This window comes from Mus pahari, chromosome 2 (genome assembly GCF_900095145.1).
Source record: "Mus pahari chromosome 2, PAHARI_EIJ_v1.1, whole genome shotgun sequence".
Classification (NCBI taxonomy): domain Eukaryota; kingdom Metazoa; phylum Chordata; class Mammalia; order Rodentia; family Muridae; genus Mus; species Mus pahari.
Window position 1 is genome coordinate 124,577,690 of NC_034591.1, and position 23,536 is coordinate 124,601,225.

Sequence of the window (23,536 nt, forward strand, 5' to 3'; positions counted from 1 at the left end):
TGGTGGCTGACAACCATCTATAATTAGGTCTGACACCCTCTTCTGGTGCATCTGAAGACAGCTACAGTGTACTTATGTATAAAAATTTAAAAAAAAAAAAAAAAGAATTGTACATGCTCACCTGCAAAGCCAATAAAGGTCTCCAAAAAAAAAAAAAAAGATGCTTCTGACCTACCGCCTCCACCAATGGATCCAGGAATGACCCTCGGTTTTTCTTATGACTGCCAGGCAGGAGTGGTTGGCTCCCTGGTGCAAGGAAACCCAGATCTGTTCAGAGGAAGCCCCAGCCTTCTGAGGCAGCGGTCTCTGGGCTCACGCCAGTTTCTTGTCATATTTATAACCTTGACTTTCCTGTTGGTAGATGTTCAGTGGAGAGAAAGCCACTGAATTTGGCCTTGCCAAGTGGGCCATCACTGCCTTAAGCAAGCCCTGCTTAGTCAGAAACCTAATGAAGGACTGCCCTTTCACCTGAGTGTGTGGTTTTGAGTGTTTGCTGAGCCTGAGCTTCCCTGTCCCCAGGTTAAAGGCCCAAGGCTACATGAGCACAGGCCTGAAACCTTTCCCTTCCTCACCCGTCTCCAGCCCCCACTTCACCCTCCCGAAAAGACCAGAGTTTCTTCATGCTGACGAGGCAATGTGCTGTGTGCTAAAGGTGGATTAACAAAGCTTCCCTGGGCCCCTCGGTGAGAAGTATGTGTCTGTCTGTGTAAAAGATAGGAGGAAATAGAGCTGCCTTTAGGACAAGGGGGATTCCAACCAGACACTGCAAAAACCATGAGAGGTGGCCTCCCCTGGAGACCACGTAAACTGATGGCCTTCTTTGTCTTCTTTTCTCCATTCGTTCAATTGAATTCAGATGGTTGCACTCAGTTTTGATAAAGCAGCTAGGTAGTGCCAGCCCTGTGTAAGCTGCCCTTGACACTGAGCCAGGGATGTTCTCAGTGGTACCACGGGACCTCTCCAGTGTGGAGCCCATGCCGCCTACCTGCATTGAAAACAGAACGGCATCCTATAAGGCTCCTGTCCCATAACATGGGGGTGCTCCAGAGGCAGACAGGATTTCCTGGATGAAGTGACTTTATACTACATCCCAAAGGAAGAGGAGTCAGAGGAGAGGCCAGGAGAGTGTGTCAGACAGAGGAAATACTGTGTGGAGCCCAAGAGTGCTTAGGCAATAAGACGTTGATTGTTGCTGCCAGAGAGCACGGGGGGGGGGGGGGGGCAGTGACTTCATGAAGCAGAGACAAACATACTGGGAACAGTGGTGTCCCTGTGGTGGCTGCAGAAGGGATGCTGTGAGTTTGCCTCTTGAGCATCCGGATCCTTTCAATGCCTAGGCTGAGGACCCTCTAACCCTGTGTGTTGGGCCTTTAGACAGGCAGCACCTTCCTTTGGTAGTCACAGCAAGAAAGAAACTGAGTGAGACCCTTCTCTGCCTTCCTGTAGCCCTGAAAAAAACCCCACTCACTTACCTTAGGAAAACCCACAGGGTAGGACTCCTCAGTGGTCTGTGCTTCCTCTGAACCCTACCAGGATCTGGATCCTTATTATTGAGTGAAGTATTGTCTTAATATCTCCAGACAATTGGTGGGTATTTGGGTTGTTTCCATTTCTCCGCTGCTGTAAACAGTGCTATTGTGAGTGTCCAGTATACACTTTATGAACAGAAGTGGAGTCACATCAAAGCTCATGTCCACTGTGCCTTTGTGTTGATGTTACCGTTTTTACTTCCCAATTTCTACAGTAAACATTGCCTGCTTTCTAACTCTGAGATAAATAATATTGTAGTTGATTTGTGTCTTATGACTGGCCTCTCAGACAAGTTCCTCTTTATTAGAATCCCCAGCCTCATGAGATTACCTAGGCGCTGCTTGTCGAGGAAGGATCTTGCTTTGTTTCTCTTGGAGAATACAGTCAGGCATATGCATGAACACACACATGCGCACAAACACATGCACACCTACTTTCACCCCTTACTTTAGTAAGGGGAAATGGTCATGAGCTACTGCTAAACTCTGTGTGTGTGTGTGTGTGTGTGTGTGTGTGTGTGTGTGTGTGTGTGTNGGAGCTTGCAGCATATCTTGTTCATTTCTCAGCTTACCAGGAAGCTGACTGTTCCTGCAGAAGTAGGGCTGGCCTATAGTCATCAATACCTCCTTACGCACACACATGCGTGCTCGTGCGCACACACACACACACACACACACACACACACACACACACGCATGCACATGAACACACACATGCGCACACACACATGCACACCTACTTTCACCCCTTACTTTAGTAAGGGGAAACGCTCATCAGCGGCCTTCCAGGATGTGTGTGTGTGTGTGTGTGTGTGTGTGTGTGTGTGTGTGTGTGTGTGTAAGACAGTTCTTTTCAGTGCCAGTGATGTAACCAAAGATCTCATGAGTGCTAGGCAGGCTCTCTTCCTCTGAGCTAACCTCCCAGCCCTTAAGCCAGCCTCTAGTATCTAGCTTTGTGGTGTCTGTACTTAGCACTAGTCTTGTGTTCAGCACGCACACACCCCTAACCACCCAATAAGAAGATGATAAGCAAGGGTAAGGGAAGAAGTAAGCAGAGAGGTTGGGGGGGAGGGATCTGTTGGTAAAGTGCTTGTTATGCAACTGAAGCCCAGAGTTCAGATCTCTAGCACTCATGTAAAAAGCTGTGCATAGCAGTGTATGCATGTAAACCCAGCACTCAGTGGTCACTGGTGCTCACTGTGCAGCCAGCCTGGCTAAGTTGATAAAACCCAGGTGCAGTGAAAGACTCTGCTCAATAAATAGAATGGAGAGCAATTAAGGAAGATACCTAACATTTATATATATATATGTGTGTGTGTGTGTGTGTGTGTGTGTGTGTGTTTGTGTGTAAGTATATATATATATATATATATATATGTGTGTGTGTGTGTGTGTGTGTGTACACACATATCACATACACCCAGGAGCATTCATGCATACACACACATAAACACATCCACCACATCTACATCTGTACCCAGATTAATTTTGTTAAAGGAACAAATGGAAAAGTGAAAATTCATACCAGAAGAACCGGAAATGGACTTTCAAGAGAATTGTTTCTTCCCTGAATCTCATATAGACATGTACTGCAAAAAAGCCAGTGGTGTAGCTATGGAGCAAGACCACTGCTTGACTCTCCCTGAGCCATGAAGCCTCTTCTAGCCCATCTTGCACCTGTATCATAGCAGCTGATCATAGTCCCGATTCCGGGACACCAGCCTACTAGAGAGAATCAAAGTAGCAGAATGGATGACCTTTATTTTTCTTCGTTTTTGCCTTGTTCTTGCATGCCCCCATTGCAGAATTTCCTTCGTTGCCAAAATAACAAGACTAACTACAATTTGGTGTGTGAGACACTGCAGTTTCTGGACTGTATCTGCGGGAGCACAACCGGAGGCCTTGGTCTTCTCGGACTGTACATAAATGAAAAGAATGTAGCACTTATCAACCAAACCCTAGAGAGTCTGACGGAGTACTGTCAAGGGCCTTGCCATGAGAACCAGGTAATTCTGTTTATACTCTGGGATGAGAGTAGGAAATACATATTTTCGAAAAGGTTAACAGAGGATGTAAAACCCCTGCCTGTCGCTCTTAGGGAGATCCTAAGACAGGAGCTCCTCCAGCAGGGGAGACGTTTCTGTGCCGCTTCTTCAAAATCCAGAACTTGACCTTGACCCAGTGAATACATGAGGTTGACCTTGTCTTCTTGACTCAGTCTCGTTTGATTCAGTTTAAATGTCCAATTGTAACTGACTTTTAGGGGTAAGACGGTAGGAATGAAAGCAGCACCTGAGAGTTGTGACCTATTCTAAATACTAGAAAAGGTCAGAAAGTGATTCCCTGAAACTCCTCAAAACCCAGCTAAGTAGAAAACACCTGCTTCCTGTGAAAGTGCGTGGATGCAGAGAACATTTGTAGTTGAGATTTAACACCAGGGTCTTCTGGGAAAGGAAAGACCAGCTAGCCTTGCCCAAGCTCACAAGAAGTGTCACTGTGGAGTAGAGTCTATATCTTTTTTTTTTTTTTTCTTAAGCAGAATCCTTGCTCACACATGGCATCTGGAAAGTTCTAGTTTACACTTCAAGACTAGAATGACTATGATTTTTAGCTCCAGATGGTAGTTCCTTCCTGGCTGGAGAGCTGGTGGGTGAAGGCTTGAAATGGTCGGTTCTATACTCCATGGGCAGGGAAAGTATGTGGTGCTAAGTTAGTTACGGGAGGTGGGACCTTCACGCCAAGGAGAGAAGTTTAAAGTAGACAACTTACCATCTGTGAAAACAGTAGTCTTAGTGTGAAGACATTTTTGGTAGATCCACTTCCTTCTCCTGGAAGGAGATGGTATAGGTCTAGCCATAAGAAAAAACAGAAATCCACCGATTCTGGACATATGTATGTGAGTTTTCTTACTACCTCAAGTTTATCTTCATGCTACACCAAGACCTATTGAAAGGAACCAAATAGGCTGACTTGTTCTGCAGTCAAGGATCCTAATTGGAGGAAGCTGTTCCATTTTGATATCATACAGACTGAGCCAAAAGCTTGCTCTCCAAGCTTAAGCCTTAAGCAGAAGTATCAAATTCACAAGATGAGTGGGGTAGAGAGAACGGAACACAATTTTAAAGGGGAGAGGGGGCTCAGATCCTGGTATCAGTCACACACCAAATTTTCCTATAAGAACAAAGCCGACTGCACGGCACTATTTGGATTAGACTCAGCCAATTTATCAGTTAGGGTGTATGGGGACTTTCCTACTGTTTACTGTTAATTCTGAAACTAGAGATCTTCATCTGTCTTTTATTTTTACCACTTTCTCACGGAAAATTGCACTCTCCCCAAACGACGTTACTGGGAGTGGTGAGCATTGTGTTGAAATAGCAGTTTAGCCTGTTAGCCTTTGACGTCTGATTTATGGCCAGCATTTGTGTAAATGCCTGTGTGTGTGCCTGTTTACACAGAACTGCATCGCCACCCACGAGTCCAATGGCATCGATATCATCACAGCCCTCATTCTCAATGATATCAACCCTCTGGGAAAGAAGCGGATGGACCTTGTGTTAGAACTGAAGGCAAGTGGAAACAAAGAGCTAGAGGAGGCAGCCTTTGGGAAAAGTCAATGTATGCTTTGCCAGGCGTGTGACACAGATGGTATTGTGAAACTGAATACCAAAGACATTCTGTTTAACTGGTCAAAATACCCACATTGTCCATTCTGCATGAAATGCAGAACTTCCCTCTGTCCAAAGAAGGACCTTGGGAGTACCAGCTTTTCAGCTCACCTAGAGTGAAGAGCTGTCACCCAAACTGAGAAACAAATTCAGAAAGAATGAAAAGCCTCAATTCTGAAATCTATTGGGGGTTGGAAGGAGAAAAGAAAGGCCATTTCTCTATGATTTCTGATCTTACTGCCTTTGGGGATAGGGGCCAGCAGAAGAACAGTACAACTGAGCCCTTCCAGTATCTCAAAAAAAAAAAAAAAAAAAAAAACTATTTTTACTTAGTTAAGGGATACCTTTTTCTGTTCACCTTTTTCTGTTTCATTGGCTGTGCAGAAGGGTGGCTAATAATGTTAGCTTAAAATAAGAATATGCCTCCAGTCCTCTGATGAGTTCTTCAAATTGTCACAAGTGGGAGACCAGAGCTGCCAAGCTAGGAGCAACCCTAGCATTTGATGCCCTGTGGAGACAGCTTTATGGAGTTAAATGATGGCTTTAAGGCACTTACTCTGTGGGGTTTACTAGCTGACAGACCATTCCTGAAGGTCTGTGTGCTGTTGCTCCAATGTCTTGCCTTTGTTCTAGGGTGTGTGTGTGTGGAGGGGGGGGGTATGGTGGGAGTAGGGGGTGTTCCAAAGATTGTCAAGGATTAAAAAAAAAAAATTCAATTCGAAAATTGACCTTGCAACCCACCCTGGTGTGGGATGCTGTTTGGAAACGTGTTAGCATCTCTGAGCACATTTCCTCTTCTGCTGTTCCCACGTTACGGCATGTTGAGATCTGTGTTCTCTCTTATACCCAGAGGCAGCAGTAAGGACTTTATCATGACTGAGAAATAGCCTTGAATTACCAAGGAGAGCTGAAAAGCTCATCTGTATTTATTGCATGAAAGGCGACAGAAGACAAGGCCTTTGGAAGATCACAGACTTCTCCAGGAACTACATGGTTAATTTTATTTTGCCTTTAGTATTTAGAACTGAGAGTCCAAACTCCTGGTTGATTAGAACATATGGTTTAAATGGAATTTTTTAGCACGCTTTTTTCCTTCTGATAAATACTTTATACTTTACTTGAATATCATTCAAGCTCTCGTAAGGCTACCATTTATCAGAAAGTACATGATGAGTATCTGAAATAGATTGAGACATGCTGTGTTCCTGGTTGGCATTCCAGTGCCTTTTCCAATAAATTTAGCCATCTGAGGATTATGCTAGAAAGACAGAGAGCACAGTAAATGGACTGGACTTCTATGACCAAAGCTGGGGAGGAAAACTGGTCTCAACTTCCAACCCCTAGAAAGAAAACCCTAACTTTTGAGGCCTATATACAAAGAAGTATATAAATTGCAGACCTAGGACCTCAAATGATATCAAGCCACAAAACTCCAGGTGTGGACATATGGACATTGTTAACGTAATAGGAAGTTAGGCCTCACTGGATGTGAAGTGTTCCTTTGGGCCACTTTTGGTAACTAATGGCATATTTAGTCAGGCTATCAGAGGCATGAAAGTTGATGTATTTTAGGACAGGGAGAAATGGCATTTATTGACTGTCATCTCTGTCCAACAATATTGAGTAACAAAATATTTAGGGAAAAAAAGATTGTATCTATACTGTATGTACACACACACACACACACACACACACACACACACCTTTTGCTTTCTTCTTACTCCCCAGAGTGTTGATACAGCATTTATGCCATACTAGGTCTTACAAATAATATAGAGATGAAGTAGACAAAGAAAATACATAGATTATATGCAAATGTTATTCCATGAAATTACAGTGAGAAGACCACACCCACCTGCACCTTTGTGTAAATTGTCTATTTCTGCTAGAGCTGCTGTGGGGCTTACTAGCTAACAGACCATTTTTGAAGGCAGTGTCTGAAGTGTGCTCCTGAACAACCTCTCATCCTGTTCTGGGGTTCCAGGGGTTGTCAAAGATTGCAAAAATATAGTGCATGTCCTTACAGACACAGGCCTCTTAGACTCAGCTCAGCCTCTGTCCATATGCTTCTAAGCTTCCCAGGAGCATAGCCCCTGACTGATGAAGGTCCTCTGCTGTGCACACCCATTCAGCTGGGCACATAGGTCCAGGCAGCTGCCCAGCCTGCTCCTCCATATTTCTTCCCTTGGTTCTCTCCATTTAGAACAATGCTTCGAAGCTACTACTGGCCATCATGGAAAGCAGACATGATAGTGAAAATGCAGAGAGGATCCTGTACAACATGAGACCCAAGGAGCTGGTGAGTTGCCACCCATCCCTTGACAGGAGTACCATGGAACTCAATGTGAAATTTGGGACAGAATAATGGACCTGCTTCTTTGAGCTTCTGAAAATATTCCTCAAACCAGAAACATCAAGATTAATTTAATCCAGCCCCATGACTACATAGAGAAGGATGGCAGTGGACACGGGATGTTTCACACTGAGCTATCAGCACAGACCACGTATGAAAGCTTCCCTCCCCTTTGCTCGCTCATGGAGACCAGTGTGCAGTGAGTGAGTCTGAGTTCAGGTTTGGAGCTTGTTCTTTTGACTATGTCAGCTTAAGCAGTTCTTTGAGCTCATTGAGCTGTGCAGCTTTCCAGATCTGTAAAAGAGAAAGTAATATTACTTACATTGAAGGGTTATTTTAAAGTCTAGAACACAGGAGTCACATCAGACTTTCAGCATGGTGCCTGGCATATAGCCTCATGTGAATTGAGGTCCATTTTCCTCTCTATATTCATTATTAGGCAAGCATTCTACCACTGAGCCACATTCCCTGCTCTTGATTTTGGGCAGTTTTGCTTTCTTTTTGCAAGGAAGCAGGGTTAGGAATAATAGGGTGAGACATGGTCCCACGTAGTCCAGGCTGACCTCAGACTCACTGTGCAGCTGACACTTTCCTTGAACTCTGGATTCTTTACCTCTACCTCCAAGAATTGGGGTTATGGGCTTGCCATTCCCACCATTCCCTGACAGCCTTGATTGTTTGAAATGATGACTTGCTGTATCCCAGCTTATGATCCCTTTAATGTCATACACCGGGACGACTGGTGTGTCACCACACATACATAGCCTACTACCACATCTTTTAAAGACTTACAGATTCGAATCTGTTCTTGGCGGAGTCGTCTGAACAACAGGGGAGTCTAATTTGAATGTTGGTGTTTGCTTTTTGTTTCCTTGAAACATGACCTGGTTTATTTTCGAAGGGTGACATTTATGATAGACTGCGACTCCCCGTGCTGGGAGTTGGTGGTTTGAGCTGTGAAAGGAGCAGTGTTCAAGGATGGGAGATATGAGCTGAGTCTATTTGGACTTTGCTCCATGCAAATAAACTGTAACTGACAGACTTAAATGAGGGCATTAAAGCATTTCTGCCTCCTGGTGACCTGGATGTGCACTAGAGGCCAGACCAAAGTCCCTTTATGTATCCTTTAAATAAAAGTTCACAGCAGCCTGGTTCTTTGATCCCTGAGGTCAGGGAGTGAGTTCTCTGCAGAGACTGGATTCTCTGAGAGTTTACATAACAGATTATGTAACTGGGGGTAACTGAGTAGCCAAGGGTCATTATTTAGTAGGGTCAGAATGGCCCTTGCATAGGACTCAATTCAGATCATATGAATTAAGAATATGTCATGTCTCTTCAAGACCGTCACAGGTAGAACAAGTACCAGGACCCTTTGCTATGACTCCACCAACTCCTGGGTCGCCTCTTTTGGTTAGGAAGATTATTCTGGGTCACAGAAAGGATCAAGTCTTCTTGTAGCAACCAGGGCTCCAAGAAGACAAATAGGAAGGAAGTTTGAAAATGCAGAACATATCCGCGTGTGCACATGTATGCATGCATGCATGTACCTATGTATGTTCTTTGCATATATAGTATGCTGGGTTTGGTTTTAGAACTGCTTGGAAAACAAGCTTAGAGAATGAGGGTCTCATCCCTGAAGTAACATCCAGCGGCTGACCCACTGTCAGTGCAGAGTATGTGGCTGTCCACATGCTTCCTCGTGGATAATGAGAAGGTCCCAGATAACGGCCAGTGGCAATGAAGACAGTGCCCCAGGCTGAAGTACCTTCTGAATCATCCAAGGAAATGATTAATTCTTAATATAACTGAACATATTTACTCTTAGTGTTTGAATTATTAAATTCTGAATGACATGTTTATTTAGGAAAGCTTGGCAGGGCATCGTGCCGAGTGCCAAGGGGAGGGATTTAGATGTAAGCAGCCCCAGCTTCTTCACCCAGGGAACCAACGTGAGTGAGAACAGTCAGCAGATAGTGCCGTGCTCTAAGCAGGGTGCTAGGAGGTTGTGCGGAATCCTAGAGTCAGACAGGCAGCTGTGAAGGGTAGTGGCTAAGTTCAAATCCTAGTTCACTAACCATGACCTTAGCAATGTTCTTTTGTGTCTTCATTTCTACATATAGAAAGGAGTAGTGACCTCTGAGACCTCACAGAATGTTTGCTGTGTGGTTCTGCAGGCAACAGTTTGTTAGCATTACATTTTAACAGAAAGTAATTGTACTACTTTCTCAAGCCAATGGATTTCTTACTAATCTGCACTCTCCCTCACCAACTCCCCAAGGAAGCAGTGGGCTAAGGAAAATTGGGGGGGGGGGGTGACATTTTGCCATTTTCAAGGGTTTGGGTAGTACTGGAGGTGGTAGTGTGTGTCTCGTTTGTGTTCATGGTGGTAGTGGCGAACATGGAGAAATCACAAATAGGCTGTCTCTCTCCACTGCGGGTTCCAGGATTCAAACTGCAGCTTGACTGGCAAAGCCCTTTTAGCCAATCATCTCAACAACCCGTTGTTCCCCCGTTAGAATGTTTTTTCTCACCATTGGCTTCTAGAGCAGAAGGTTATAAGGCAGCCATTGAATGTATTGGTCCAAGCAAAGTGAGCAAACTTCTCTTGTGAGTGAAGGTGGTGCTTACTCCCGGGATCATTATAACTAAGGGGTCTGGGCTGCATCCAAGCCTGATGGAGTGGGCTGTAGTCCTTGGTGAGCAGTGTCTGTTCCAGGAGTGGAGACAGCTGTCTAAGCTATAGATGCCAGTCCTGTAGGGGTCAGCCCTGAGACAGGAGATGTGTTTTCTTGTTCCTACCCAAAGGTGGAAGTGATCAAGAAGGCCTACATGCAAGGTGAAGTGGAATTTGAGGATGGGGAGAACGGTGAGGATGGAGCTGCCTCCCCCAGGAACGTGGGCCACAACATCTACATCCTCGCTCATCAGGTACAGCCTTCTCTCGCTTGCCCTTCTACACAGCACCAGCATGCTAAGCCAGAGGCACCCTGAGACTGACTCTTCCTGGAAAGCTTTCTTCTAGCAGTGATCGTACCCATGTGAACATGGCTTGCAGGTGTGTTTGCCCACCTGCCTTAAGGGGCTGAATTCCAGGACATTTTCCCAGTATGGTAGGTCGGGGACTTGGAAATCCCCATGCACATCTACTCTTGAGGATGCTTGTCTGGAGTGCCTGAAAAGGAGTCTTGGGCCTTTTATAAATACTAATGAGTCTCTCCTAACAACCTAAAGAAATAAACTTGAGCCTCCTTGATTATCACATTTGGGGATCTGTGGGAACATGTCCTTACAGTTTTCCTTTTGTTTGCCTTTCTGGGTGATACTTTCTCCCCTGACACCAACATGCCATATTTCATAACCGTTTCCCAAGTGTCTGGGTTTTTGCAGTTGCTTCTTTGGGTTTACTAGTGTCTTCAGGTGTTGGGTGGGGATGGGAAAGCTGAAGCCCAGTGGAGATTGATATGTCCTTTCCTTAGCCTCTTTTAAACTTGGGTACAGGACCTGGGCATAACACAAGGAAGACAAGAGACCTGGAGTTACTAGGTCTCTGCCCCTACATACGTACTGAATGATTTCAGACACTCCCCTGGCCCGCATCGCCTCCATACTCGGCATCTAGCATCTGAAAGGGTTTCTCAGTAGCCCCAGAATGGAGGCTTAATGGGGTGCACAGAAAACTTCATGTCCCTCCTGCCTAGCTTAAGAAATGAGAGAAAAGGAGTATTCTGCATGGGCATGGACTGTCCATTCTTTTATGCCAGACTCCCAAAATAGCCTCTGCGCAAAGCAGAGCTTTCCAGAGGGAGCAAGTCTCTCTCTTTAGGTACCTTGGCCTTTGGCTTACTGCCTGTCATTTTGCAATTTTTTTTTTTTTTTTAAAACTCCGAAAAGCTGGGTGTAGCTCAGCTGATACAGTGCTCACCTAACATCCAAAAAGCCCTGGCTGCAGTGGTGTACATCCGTAAAACCAGAATTCTGGAGGAAGAAGCAGGAGAATGAAAAGGTTAAGGTCATCCTCGGCTACATCACAAGTTCAAGGCCACCCCGAGATACATGAGAAAGAAAGAAGCTTAGAGTTTAAAAGTAGCTCTTGTAATCCTTGACACCCAGTTTCTCTCTGCTTGTGTTCTAGTTGGCTCGGCATAACAAAGAACTTCAAACCATGCTGAAGCCTGGAGGCCAGGTGGATGGGGATGAAGCGCTGGAGTTCTACGCGAAGCACACAGCGCAAATTGAGGTATGAACCGGTCAAGCCATGAACAGGGAATACTCGGTAGCAAGGCCTGGACCTGCAGTAGATGGTACCCTATACCAGGGTTGGCGTGTTCTCACTGCTCTGAGCAATAAAAGTGTTGAAGTGCTTCCTGTTTTCTAGCTCCACCCATTAGGTACTAGATTTCCAGTGCTGATCAAAACTATCATGATTACTGCTTAACGTGCGGAGGGGAGACACACTGAGCAGATCCATATAGATTTGATTACAACTTCTGGCCAGCTGCTAAAGCAAGTTGGTAGGGCTGAGGAGACAGCTCAGTTGATGAAGCATTTGCCATACAACCACAAGGACCCAATTCAATGTCCAGAATCCACATGAAATATCCAGGTGTATTATCATGCACTATGGTCTCAGTGCATCTGGGAAGGCAGAGGTAGGCAGATCTGGATTTGCTTGGCCTACTTACAGACAGTTTGGTCAATTTTGGAGGGAAAACTGTCTCCAAAAAGGGACAGGGTGGAGAAAGTACCTGATGATTGACAGATACCAAGGTTGACTCTGACCTGTCTTTGTATATGTACCCACCCGCACATATGAACATATATGCACATGAAGTCTAGCAGAGGGTCCTGTAGATTATAGGAGGTCTGTTCAGACTGTTCAGAAGGAATAGAATCCAGAGACACAGGACTGAACCGAGCAGTTCCCAGAGGAAGGAGCTTTCCTGACCTCTACAAGGAACGATGAGGTAAGGGGTGCTCAGGAGAAGGCATGCTGGCCTGAAGGGAGTGAATCAACGTGAAAATGTGCAAGTCAAGGAGCGGAAATAACACAGAGCAATGGACGCATACACTGTCCTAGGAAGACGTCTGCACTTTCTTCTCTGAGCAGTGGAATTGCTAGCATTCCCCCGCCCAGGAACCCCACCATCCTCTATGAGTCCTAACAAGACAAAACCCGCTCACCTCCTCCACAGCATAACATCATCTCTACCTGGATAGTGGAAGAGCTCTTCAGTAACGTTCAGTGAGGGTGCTAACTTCTCTCACTCTCAGGCTCACAGCTGGAGTATGAATCCCAGGCTGTCCAACCCCTGACCTTTTATATCACCTGCATTGTCTCTTAGTGTCTGAAAAGAAACATGTCTGACTCCAGGGTCTAGATAGTCAGGATATTGTACCTTGTTTTGCTAATGAATTTATTATCACTGTCTGTAGAGGGATTTCATAGGCCTACCTAAGGGACTGGTTGGGCAGAATGACCCATTCAGAATGGAAGCTCTTGGGAGCCTCTCCTTACCTGCTGTCTCAGCTCTCCGGGCCCTCCTGATGAAATGCCTCGTTTGACCAACTCAATCAGCCAGGCCAAGCGTATAGTTTGGATTTATTGATTCTGGCCAGAAGCTTAGCCAAAAGGCCAGCTGTCTTCTTCATCCTTTAGGAGACAAGCTTGGCAGTGGAGAAGGTTAAAGATGAATAGAATCAGGAGGTAGTGTCCAACTCTCTGGCCCAGTTGGAAGAAGACTGAAGCCTGACCGAGAGAAAAGGCAGGAACAAAGTCGTCTCTTACTACTAGGGATAAAGAGGGAATGCCATTCTGTCCTCCTGACTCCTACCCACTGCTAAATCTACCCAAACAAGGAAATTTTAAAAACTGTTCCTAGCCTCAGAATCCAGCCCTTGCCTTGCCGGGGCCCTCCCTTTGATTCCCCTGAGGGCTATGTATGCAGATCCAAGGTTCTATGGCATAGCTGCTTGGGCTTTGCTAGCAGACCCTGGACTCTTCACTCTTCAGCCATAGAATGTAACTCTTGCCAGGAGGCTTCTTCTCCCCTCCCTTTTCCTCCTGAAGCCAGCTGCACGCCTCTTCTGAGTGTGTGTCCTAATGCTAGTCTGTGTGAAGCAGGTGGTCACTTCCTAACAAATCTATGGAATAGGTCCTTGAGCCCGTGTCCCAGGCAGGTTCTAGGTATTAACCACACGCTACACTTCCACTTAAACCAGGTTGGCTTTGAAGCAAAACCATTCTGACAGCAGAGTGATTCTGAGCCCCCGACACCCCAAAACCTGAGCTCTAGCTAGATTCAGGAGGCCCTGATATAAAGATCATTTTCCTCTGTACTTGCGCAGTCAGAGCCGTGAGAACCTGTCTGACCTCCATAAGAGTTTCCCACTCCAACTGGGCCTGAGTCATCTCTCTTGCCCCATCAGGGAACAAACGTATTGAGAGAGGGAACAAGCTCTTCCTGTCAAGGGCGTCAGCCCTGGGCTTCACCTGACCTCCCCAGCTTCTGGAGAAGAATGTAGAAAGGCCAAGAGGCCATGTCTCTGGTGTACTACAGCCTGTGACCTTTTAGAACTCTCTGCTCTTGAAACCGTGACTTAATACATTGTCCTAAAATTGGACGCAGACTACTCTGTAGATGGAGCCCATCTAAGGAGGAAATGGACCAAACCCACAGCCACCCACCCCTGCAGCAGCACAAAGCCAGTGTAAGGACCACCGATGCCCTCCCAGAGGCAGTGGGCATATGGCTCAGATGTCATGCATTCTGGACCTTATGACAAGATGTAAGAAGGCATTGCAACTGTGGTAGAAGAGCAAAGGTCTGCTCTAAAAGATCTTATTCAGAGTTAACCCAGTTTTGCTATCTGAGGAAGAATAGTGGGTGAGGTGTATACTATGACCCAACATTGCCCTATCTAGGATGATAGCCATCAAGCCGTGCCTGGTAAATCAAAATTAGATGCAAGTAATTATTCTATTGCTCATTTACAGTAACTGCATGTGCCTAGTGCTTGGTGGCCTTTGTGACTAGTGGCTGTCCTCGTGGACACACCAAGAACTGCCCTATCATTGTAGAAAGTTCCATTGTACAGTACCAGCCCCTGCTGAATGTTCTGAAGCACAGTATAAATTATTCCAGATGAAAGCTGATCATACCTAAAGAAAATGAGAAATGGGTTTCCCGTCTGTTCATTTTGATCAGCTAATTTTTACACTCTACAGTGTTGGTGTTCATTGCTGCTGAGTTCTAGCCTGGCTGAGCTTGTCAGCTTATGAAATTGAGCTGGTTGTCTTTAAGCTTATCAGTTGTTTGTTGAGACAAGCACTTCAGCAATATCTAGTCATGGTTGTACATTGTTTAATCTACAGTCTCAAAACAGCATCATTTTAAAGTACCTTGGGAGTATGTAGAGTGTAACTATAATACTTTTATGATTCTAGTGATTATTTTTTAAAAAGAAATATTCCATGCTACAGTCACAAAATTAAAAACCAGTATTTAAAAGTGGAGGAGCACCTGGCAAATATAGAAGTGGATGCCCACAGTCATCTATAGGATGGAACACAGGGCCCCCAGTGGAGGAGCTAGAGAAATTACCCAAGGAACTGAAGGGGTCTGCAACCCTATAGGTGGAGCAACAATATGAACTAATCAGTACCCCAGAGCTCGTGTCTCTAGCTGCATATATAGCAGAAGATGGCCTAATCAGCCATCGTTGGGAAGAGAGGCCCCTTGGTCTTGCAAACTTTATATGACCCATAAAGGGGAATGCCAGGGCCAAAAAGTGGGAGTGAGTGGGCAGGGGAGCAGGATGGGAGGGGGAGGGAATAGGGGACATTTGGGATAACATTTGAAATGTAAATGAAGACAATATCTAATAAAATAATTTTTAAAAAGTGGAGGAGCAGTAAGATGTTGGGGGGGTTGATCATATTTAAATGAATGGAGTTCTAGGTTAGACAAATTCTTACAGACTTTATAAAACTTTTATGTTGGGAGTGTGCATGCACTAACACACACACATGCACACAGCTAAGGGCTTTCAAGTCAGACAGATTCACATTATCCTGAACCTGGAAACCAGAGTTCACTGCCAATAGCAAAGCAAAAGAGTCTGCGTAAAAGACTTTGAGAATAGCCGCTTACCCTCCATGTCAACCCTAGATTGTCAGACTGGACCGGACAATGGAACAGATCGTCTTCCCCGTGCCCAGCATCTGTGAATTCCTGACTAAGGAATCGAAACTTCGAATATATTACACCACAGAGCGGGATGAGCAAGGCAGCAAGATCAATGACTTCTTCCTGCGCTCCGAGGACCTCTTTAACGAGATGAACTGGCAAAAGAAGCTTCGAGGTGAGTCACAGCGCGTGGACACGCTCTGGGAATGTGCAGCTCTGAGGCTTCACACCTGCCCAGGGGAGTGTGTGCACCTCCAAGGACAAGCGAGTCAGGAACGGTTGGTGTTGGTGTCCCCCTCTGACTATAGAGAACCTTGCTATCTTAATATCCATGTCCAATCTAAGGGTCCTAAATGGACTACATTCACACAGCATTTGATTCGGTTGGCCTAGGAGCTTTGTGGATGGCTTAGCGTGCCTGTAATTTAGGTGTTTCCCGATGGAAACTAATTAGACCCAGCAAAGTCCAGACCTTTTCCTGCACTGGATGGTCCCCTCGGGCCGAGAGTGCAGACGGATGCACCTGTTCCTGAGACTCTCTCTTTTCCCTCTGATGGAGTAGCTCGGGGTCAGAACTCCCAGTCATTTTATAGGCAGTACAGTTGTTTGCCATATAAGATACAGCGTGGCTCACCAGCAGGTCCCCTGACAAAGCCAGCCAAGTCAAATGAAGATTACTTGTCTAAGGCACATTTATAGCGCTTCCCCCAGAGGGCTTCTGGACTCCCAGTTTTCATTAGCGTTTTTAATGTGATCCTTCAGCACCAGCCGTGTACTTGGCAGCAGCTGTTATGACCAACTTTAAAGGATCATGCTTTATTTGTGTGTGAGTTGGGAGCCAGGAATTTTTTTTTTTTTTTTTTTTTTTTTTAAAAAAAAGCTGGGCTCTAGTTGAGATCTTTCAGGCTTTCCGCAGGGTGCGGCCAGGGTAAGAGAGAACAGTTTCCGGGACTTCTTGTGCTATCTTTGGTCCTCGCCAGTCTGAGCAGAGCCAGGCCTGCCTTCCTCACCAGGCTCACCTTGTCTGCCTTCCTCCTCGATTCCCCTTGCTCTCCTGGGTTCACACACGGCAAAGAGTTGTGCAGTCAGGGTAGTAGCAGGTCCTTAGCACCGAGGGGGAGAAGCGCTCTCTATTCCACCCCCACCACCTACCGCTTCCTCGGACACAGGCAGGCAGCGTACCCATCCCCAGACCCTTTGGGAGCCAGTGGGCAACAAAGATTCATTTTCTCCAGAGAGGCCGCCTCATCGTTTCAAGATTTTTAGTAAAGTATAGCTAATGTCTTCTCTGGTTTCAGTCTTCCTGGCTTTTGAAAAAATACTGTTTGTTTTAGGGAAGTTTAAAGACAACAATACTTGTCATCTGAAAATTTTTAATTGCCTCCAAAGCTATAGACTAAGAGAAAAATGGAAAAACAATAAGTGAATCAAACAAAGCCAGTATTTAGAAGGGGAGAGATGTACTCATTAGAAGCAGAACTGAAATAGAACACTCTGCTTTTCCTGAGCAGGTTACTTCTGCCAAGTGTGCAGAGTTTTCTGTTGTGTTGGCAAAGCTGGCTTACCTTTGGCTGAAGTCATGGTTGTGACTGGTGTGATGGGAAGTCAGTAGGCAGTTCTCCCTCAGTGTCTGTCTGTCTACTGATGTGAGTGTTCTGTAGTGTTAAGAAATCAGTATGGGGCTGGAGAGATGGCTCCGCAGTTCAGAGCCTGGGCTCCTCTTGCAGAAGAGCTGAGTTCACTTCCTGGCACCTGCCTGGCCACTCACAACCATCTGTAACTCCAGTTCCCAGGGATCTGACACACTCTTTTGGCCTCTGTACCAGACATCATGTGATACACATGCATACATGCAAGCTACACGCCCATGCATATAAAATAAAGATCAAGAAATTTGCTTTTTAGAAGAAATTGGTTCCGCAAACGTTTTTAATTCTCAAACAGTTAAACACCCAGTTTGATTTGCTCCACAGAAGCCCTTCCCTGATTTCTTCTTGAAAGATAGACACACACCCTTCTATGCACACGCATACTTTCTTGGGCCATCCCTTTCTGACACCTGAAGATCGTACTTCTGGTGAAGAGAGACTCTAGGCTGTGGAACCCAGATGACAGAGCAAGAGGAAGCTAAGAGAGAGTTGCTCATGCTGACCATTTCTTGCTTGGAATTTTCCCTCATGCTTATTACATTAGAGGTAGTATTTGCTTGTGTGGTGTCCTAAGTCATCCAGAAAAGCCCAGTTTCTTGAAAACAAACCAGGAACCACTGTGACCGAGACATGCCCTGGATGCAGTTATTTAAATAGCTTTGTCTGTCTTGGGTACCAGCGTTCTTCCATTCTGCTGGTGTGTGACAAGTATATCAGTCCAACTAAATTACAATCCTTAGGAACTAAGACAGCATGCTGCAAGGTACAGTGGGGGACTTGGCAGTGTGCATATTTCTTCCTGTGGGAACTAACCCTCTGTAAGAAGACAGGCAGCATAAGCAGATTTTTAAGTGGCTACAATATGAAGCTGATTATGACCAGGGTTATAATCAAGCAATGATAGGTTACAGAAGTATGGGGAAAGACTTGAAAGAAGAGGATGAATGGTGGTAACATCTAGCAGAATTTGGATAGACACAGCCCAGGAGATTAGGGGATGGGGAGGTATGTTCTATTGCCTGCTGCTTTGATATCAAACTCCGATGCTTACAAGAACATGAATGTACTATCTTATTGTTCTGGAAGTCAGGTGAGATTCTCACTGAATTAAAAAAAAAAAAAATCCAGATCTAGGTAGGGTGAATCTTCTGCCTCCTCCTTTTACTAGAAAGACTTTGTCAGTCCCTTTTGTCATGTAACATAACACATTCACAAGCTGAAGTCTGAGGTTTCAGACATTGTGAGCATCATGGTATGTTAATTGCTTTAATCATTCACAGAACACAATGGCTTAACACAACAAATACTCATTTTCTTATAGTTTCCTGTGGTCAGGAGTGGCTTAGCTGGATAGTTGTGTCTCAGGGTCTTTCATTAGGTCCCCACTGAGATAATGTCCAGTGCTGTTGTCATCTCAGCACTTGCCTGACCCTGAAGAGTCCACTTCTTTGTGCGCTCTAATAGCTCTGAAATCAGGGCGTTCCTTTCTTCTGCACATAGACCTTTCCAATGAATCTGGGGGATCTTCATGGCATGGCAGTTGCTTTCTTTAGAGTAAGTGATTGAAGAGCAAGAGTGAGGAGAAAGCCACAGAGCTTTTATGATCTGCTCTTAGAAATCTCATGCCTGCATGTAAAGTATCCTCTTCATATTAGAAGCATAGCACAGGTACAGCCATACTCAGGACTGTGTAATTAGGCAAAGACTGGGACATGTGCTATCTCACAGCAGGGGGAGAACATAGAAAGCACAGTGCGTTTGTGGGAACTACCACTAGGTTAGGATGTAGGAGCAGCTTATGTGAAGAAGGGAGATGGGACCTAGTCCAATGTACCACAGGAAGTGTAAAGATATTGTGGATCGTTAACCATAACTCTATACCTGGATTAATAACTATTTGAGCTGTAGAACTGATTATTTGTTTAGATTCAAAATGAGAGCATAATGAATATTAGCTTTGAGAAATTCGACTTAATTTGTGAGCTTTATACCCTAAAGTTCATTTATTGTAGCTGTACTGAAGGGGACATACTCCCACGCAAGGAATTCTGGCTTCCAAGGACCACCACAGATTTCTGCTAGCTTTTTGTATTTCTGGACTTCTTATGAGCTCTTGATGCATACATAAGTGTGGAGAGGGCGCTGTCAGTTTTCCTGAAGCTGTCTCTCAGCCTCGGCAGTCACCAATGTTGTTCAGCCATTCAGCTCTCCTGTTCTTTTCAGGTGTTTTTGTTAGGTGTATCAGAAGTGTCCACTTTGGTCCCCAAAGAAGTACCAGTGGCTGCTACAGCCAGATGAGATGAATTCTTATCTCCAGTTTGCTTCAGCAGGCTTGGGATGTGTCTCAGTTATACAGTGCTTGCCTAGAATATGTGAAGCCCTGGGTTTGATCCTCAGCACCATATAAAGTAGGCACAGTAGCACTCAGATGCCATCCCTGTACTCAGTGAAAAAGAGGTGGAGGATAAGAAATTCGAGGTCAGCCTAACCTGTGTGGTTGGTTTGAGTTTACCTGACACTACATGGAACCTTGACTCAAAAGAGGATTCCATTTTTGTCTCACAACTATTTTACAAAATATTAAATTGCTACCTGGCAGTTGACTGGATTTAGTCAACTCCTCCATTGAATGGTGACATTGGCCATCTGTCTTAGTCCCTTTTACTAACTCCAGATGATCACTAATTGGGAAAACAAGATCATGAATACTTCCTCCAATATCTGGGCATTGGTTTCTCTTATTTTTGAAGATGAAGAATTTCAAACAAGATGATTGCTCATAGCTCTATAACTCAACAGTTTTGAAACATTGCCTGTGACCAAGTTCCAACATGATTATCAACAGTTACTAAATTACCAGAGACCTCTTTAATTGTGCCATAACTCTCTCTGGATAGATGTTTCCAAAGGCTTGGCTGCTGTTGCAGGCATCATTACAGGGTCTTAGGATTTATCATTGGCTGCTGTCCTAAAGTTTTATGAAGAAGATTGCACTGGTGGGGAGGTGGGACAAAATAGAGATCCTGTCTCTCATATCCTGTGCTGTGCTCTGGAGCAGAGGGAATGACATCCAACAAGACTGTCCTGTGGAAGCTGTCCCCTGCATGGCCACATCAGTGTAAACTTAGAGCTTTGTGTCCTATCTTTTCTCTCTTGGAGCTTTTGAATGTATATTCCACTGCTGACCATGGTCATCCCTATCTGGTTTCCCCAGTTCCTTGGTTTTAAGATCAACTATGTCATTTGAGGGTAATGACAAGTAAGTTGATGGTGAAAAGGGGGTAACTGTCCCGCACTAGGGAATTGATGGGGTGTTTAAGAAAATGGTACCAGGCCCAGTCAAAGGCTCAGCTGCACCAACTCTGAATGTTCTGTCTCCCTGACATTTCTGAAAGGCTAATTGAATTCTTGGGCATCTCATCTGGTACTGGAGATCTGGGGGAGAACTAGAAGCTCAATGTTTGAACTCTGGATAACCCTCAGATTCCCTAACTGGTGGAGTTGACAGGGCATGAAGGACTTTTCAATGGCCCAGCCTTTGCCCTTCTCTTCTCCTCCCTTGTACCCCAATGAAGCTTCTGTTCATGAGTTCTCCAGTGACCTGATGTCATGTGACTGTGTGCCAGCTCTGAAACAAATTCTTGTTCTTACTGTTGGGATCAAGACTGGGAACAAGAGTGGACTTGTAGGGATCTAGCAGAAGGAAGGGCCGTGGCAAGCTCTAGCCCTCTTACATGCAGTAGTCAACAACCTCACTGGCTTCATCTGTTTCCACAGCCCAGCCTGTCTTGTACTGGTGTGCCCGAAACATGTCTTTCTGGAGCAGCATCTCCTTCAACCTGGCCGTCCTGATGAACCTGCTGGTGGCGTTTTTCTATCCATTTAAAGGAGTGAGGGGAGGTAACCATCCCTTTCTTTCCTTAAGTGTTCTGCCTTATCTTTTTGAGACACAGTCTTGCTAGAAGCACAGGCTGGCCTGGAACCCAGGCTCCTCCTCTCCAGCTATGGCCTTCTGGTGATAGGCTGTCATCCTGAGTTTTCTATTTTTCTATGGTTTCTGTTTCTGTCATAAAACACCATTACCAAAAGCAACTTGGGGAAGAGAAAAACTTCTACATCACAATCCGTCATTGAAGGAAATAAGGGCAGGAATCTGGAGGCAGAAACCATGATAGAGTGCTGCTCAGGCTTGGTCCTCATAGCTAGCTCTGCCTACCTTTTGATTTCGCTAACAGAGCATTGCAGAAAAACACAAACTTGCACTTCATTTTGAGATACCCGTTTCTTAAATAAATTAAATATTAAGTAATCCCATTGGCATCCAGGTCTAAAATAAAATGTTATTAAAGTCTTATTTAAAAAAAATATTCTGAAGCCCGAGAATCTGAATGTTGAGTACCCAGGACTACTTGCCCAGGGGTCAAATCACCTACAGGGATCAATCATCAATCAAGAAAATGCAACATGGGCTTGCCCACAAGCCAATTAGATGGGGACACTTTGTCAATTTATGTACCCTCTTCTCAAATGATTCTAGCTTGTGCCATATTGACATACAACTAGCCCGAACACTGGTGTATTCTATTGTAGCTGGTTAAATATATTTAATTTCAAAGAAATAGCTGATGGCATCCGGAAGGCTGTGTCTTGGGTCTTAAATCCTGTCACTGAAACCATTAGTGCCATTTAGGATCCCAGTTATCCATTCGCAGATAAGATGAAATACTAGCTTTTACCCAAGATCTAGTTTTAAAGTAAACTTAAAATAGTTAGAAACAGGAGGAGGAGCTATTGAGCCTGTCAGAAATTGTCTTAAGCCCCAAGTCTTACATACAGGGAAAGCATGCATCCAAGAAGTTAAGAGAGACAGCACACCAAGCTGATCTTATAGCATAGACACTGTATGTTTTCCTGTACCATGCTTCGGAAGTGGTTTTCAGCTAAAGACTAAGAAACCTCTGGAATGTTTTTTCCCTTTTGCAGGTCAGAGGTAAGGCAAGTCTTGAGATGGTAGCCAGTACTCCTTGAGTGTTTAGTCTGTGGAGAGCTGCCTGTGACCATTCGTGGATTTCCCCCACCCACCATCTCCTTCCAGACACCCACATGAGACTTCAACACATTTTGATGAAAAAAGGCAAAGATTAGGGCAACGCTTCTCTACTGGGGACCCTCAGCATGATAGCTGGTATTTGAGAGCCATTGGCACTGTGGGGTTCTGGTGGCAGACACAAAAGGCTCCTCTTCTGTTAGCTATTCGTGTCCCCTCTCTCTCCTCACCATGTTAGGGATGAAGTGGAAGCCCTCATGCGTGCTAGACAGGTGCTCCAGCATGGGGACCTTGTTCCCAGTCCTGTGTGGCCCAGTTTCCAGGAAGGTTTTTTTTTTTTTTTTTTAGCTAAGTTTTTCTTTGGAGCTTTTTGGCCTACCAGTTCACCTCTAGATATAACAACCTGCCTCCTGTATGACACTTAATAGGATAAAGAAGCCCCAGAATCAGACCCAGGAAAACATTGAGAATATTTGAACTGAATAATACAATCATAGATCTGAGCAGCACATGTGTAATAAAAGTATACTTAAGGACCAACTTTAAAGTGATAGCATTGTATAATGCCACGTACCCTTTCAAGGACTTTTCAGTTTAAGGACTTAACTTACATTGAAGGCACTCTTTGAATGACTACTTCCTCCCCGAAGCGTGATCTAAACACAGACCCAGGGTGTGTGTGTGTGTGTGTGTGTGTGTGTGTGTGTGTATGTGTGTGTGTGTATGTATGTATGTATGTATGTATGTATGTATGTATGTATGTATTTTCTTTAAATGCCACTTTAGGTAACATGAGGGTTAATATTTGAAAAGATTTGATCAGAACACAGGGCTACAGTATTTCTCTGGGGAGTTATCTCCTTTAACAAAGATTCTAATCAGTGGAGGTGAGAGTAGTCAGGGAGTCAGCACAAACCTCTATTGGTGATTACCCAGTCTCCTTCCAGCTCAAGAACACAAGAAGTTACTGTGTTCCTCTTAGCACATTATCCAGTCATTTCTTGGGCTGAGCTCTCCTCTGCCCTCCACTCCTCTGAAGATATTTCATATAGACTTTGATGCTTCGCCCCAACTGTTTTCTTCACTGTTCGCTTGCACCAGCAT

General features: G+C 44.9%; 1 protein-coding gene across 13 annotated transcripts in view; it reads left to right on the top strand.

Moving 5' to 3' along the window:
- Window positions 1-23,536, top strand: part of Itpr1 (inositol 1,4,5-trisphosphate receptor type 1) — a 330,113-nt gene that overhangs the window by 258,841 nt on the left and 47,736 nt on the right. For all 13 annotated transcript variants that reach the window (XM_029535575.1, XM_029535574.1, XM_029535578.1 and 10 more), the window contains 7 exons: window positions 3,335-3,535; window positions 4,988-5,098; window positions 7,401-7,496; window positions 10,356-10,478; window positions 11,683-11,787; window positions 15,719-15,911; window positions 21,163-21,285. In XM_029535575.1, the coding sequence (XP_029391435.1) occupies window positions 3,335-3,535; window positions 4,988-5,098; window positions 7,401-7,496; window positions 10,356-10,478; window positions 11,683-11,787; window positions 15,719-15,911; window positions 21,163-21,285 (952 nt within the window). The remainder of the gene's footprint in view (window positions 1-3,334; window positions 3,536-4,987; window positions 5,099-7,400; window positions 7,497-10,355; window positions 10,479-11,682; window positions 11,788-15,718; window positions 15,912-21,162; window positions 21,286-23,536) is intronic.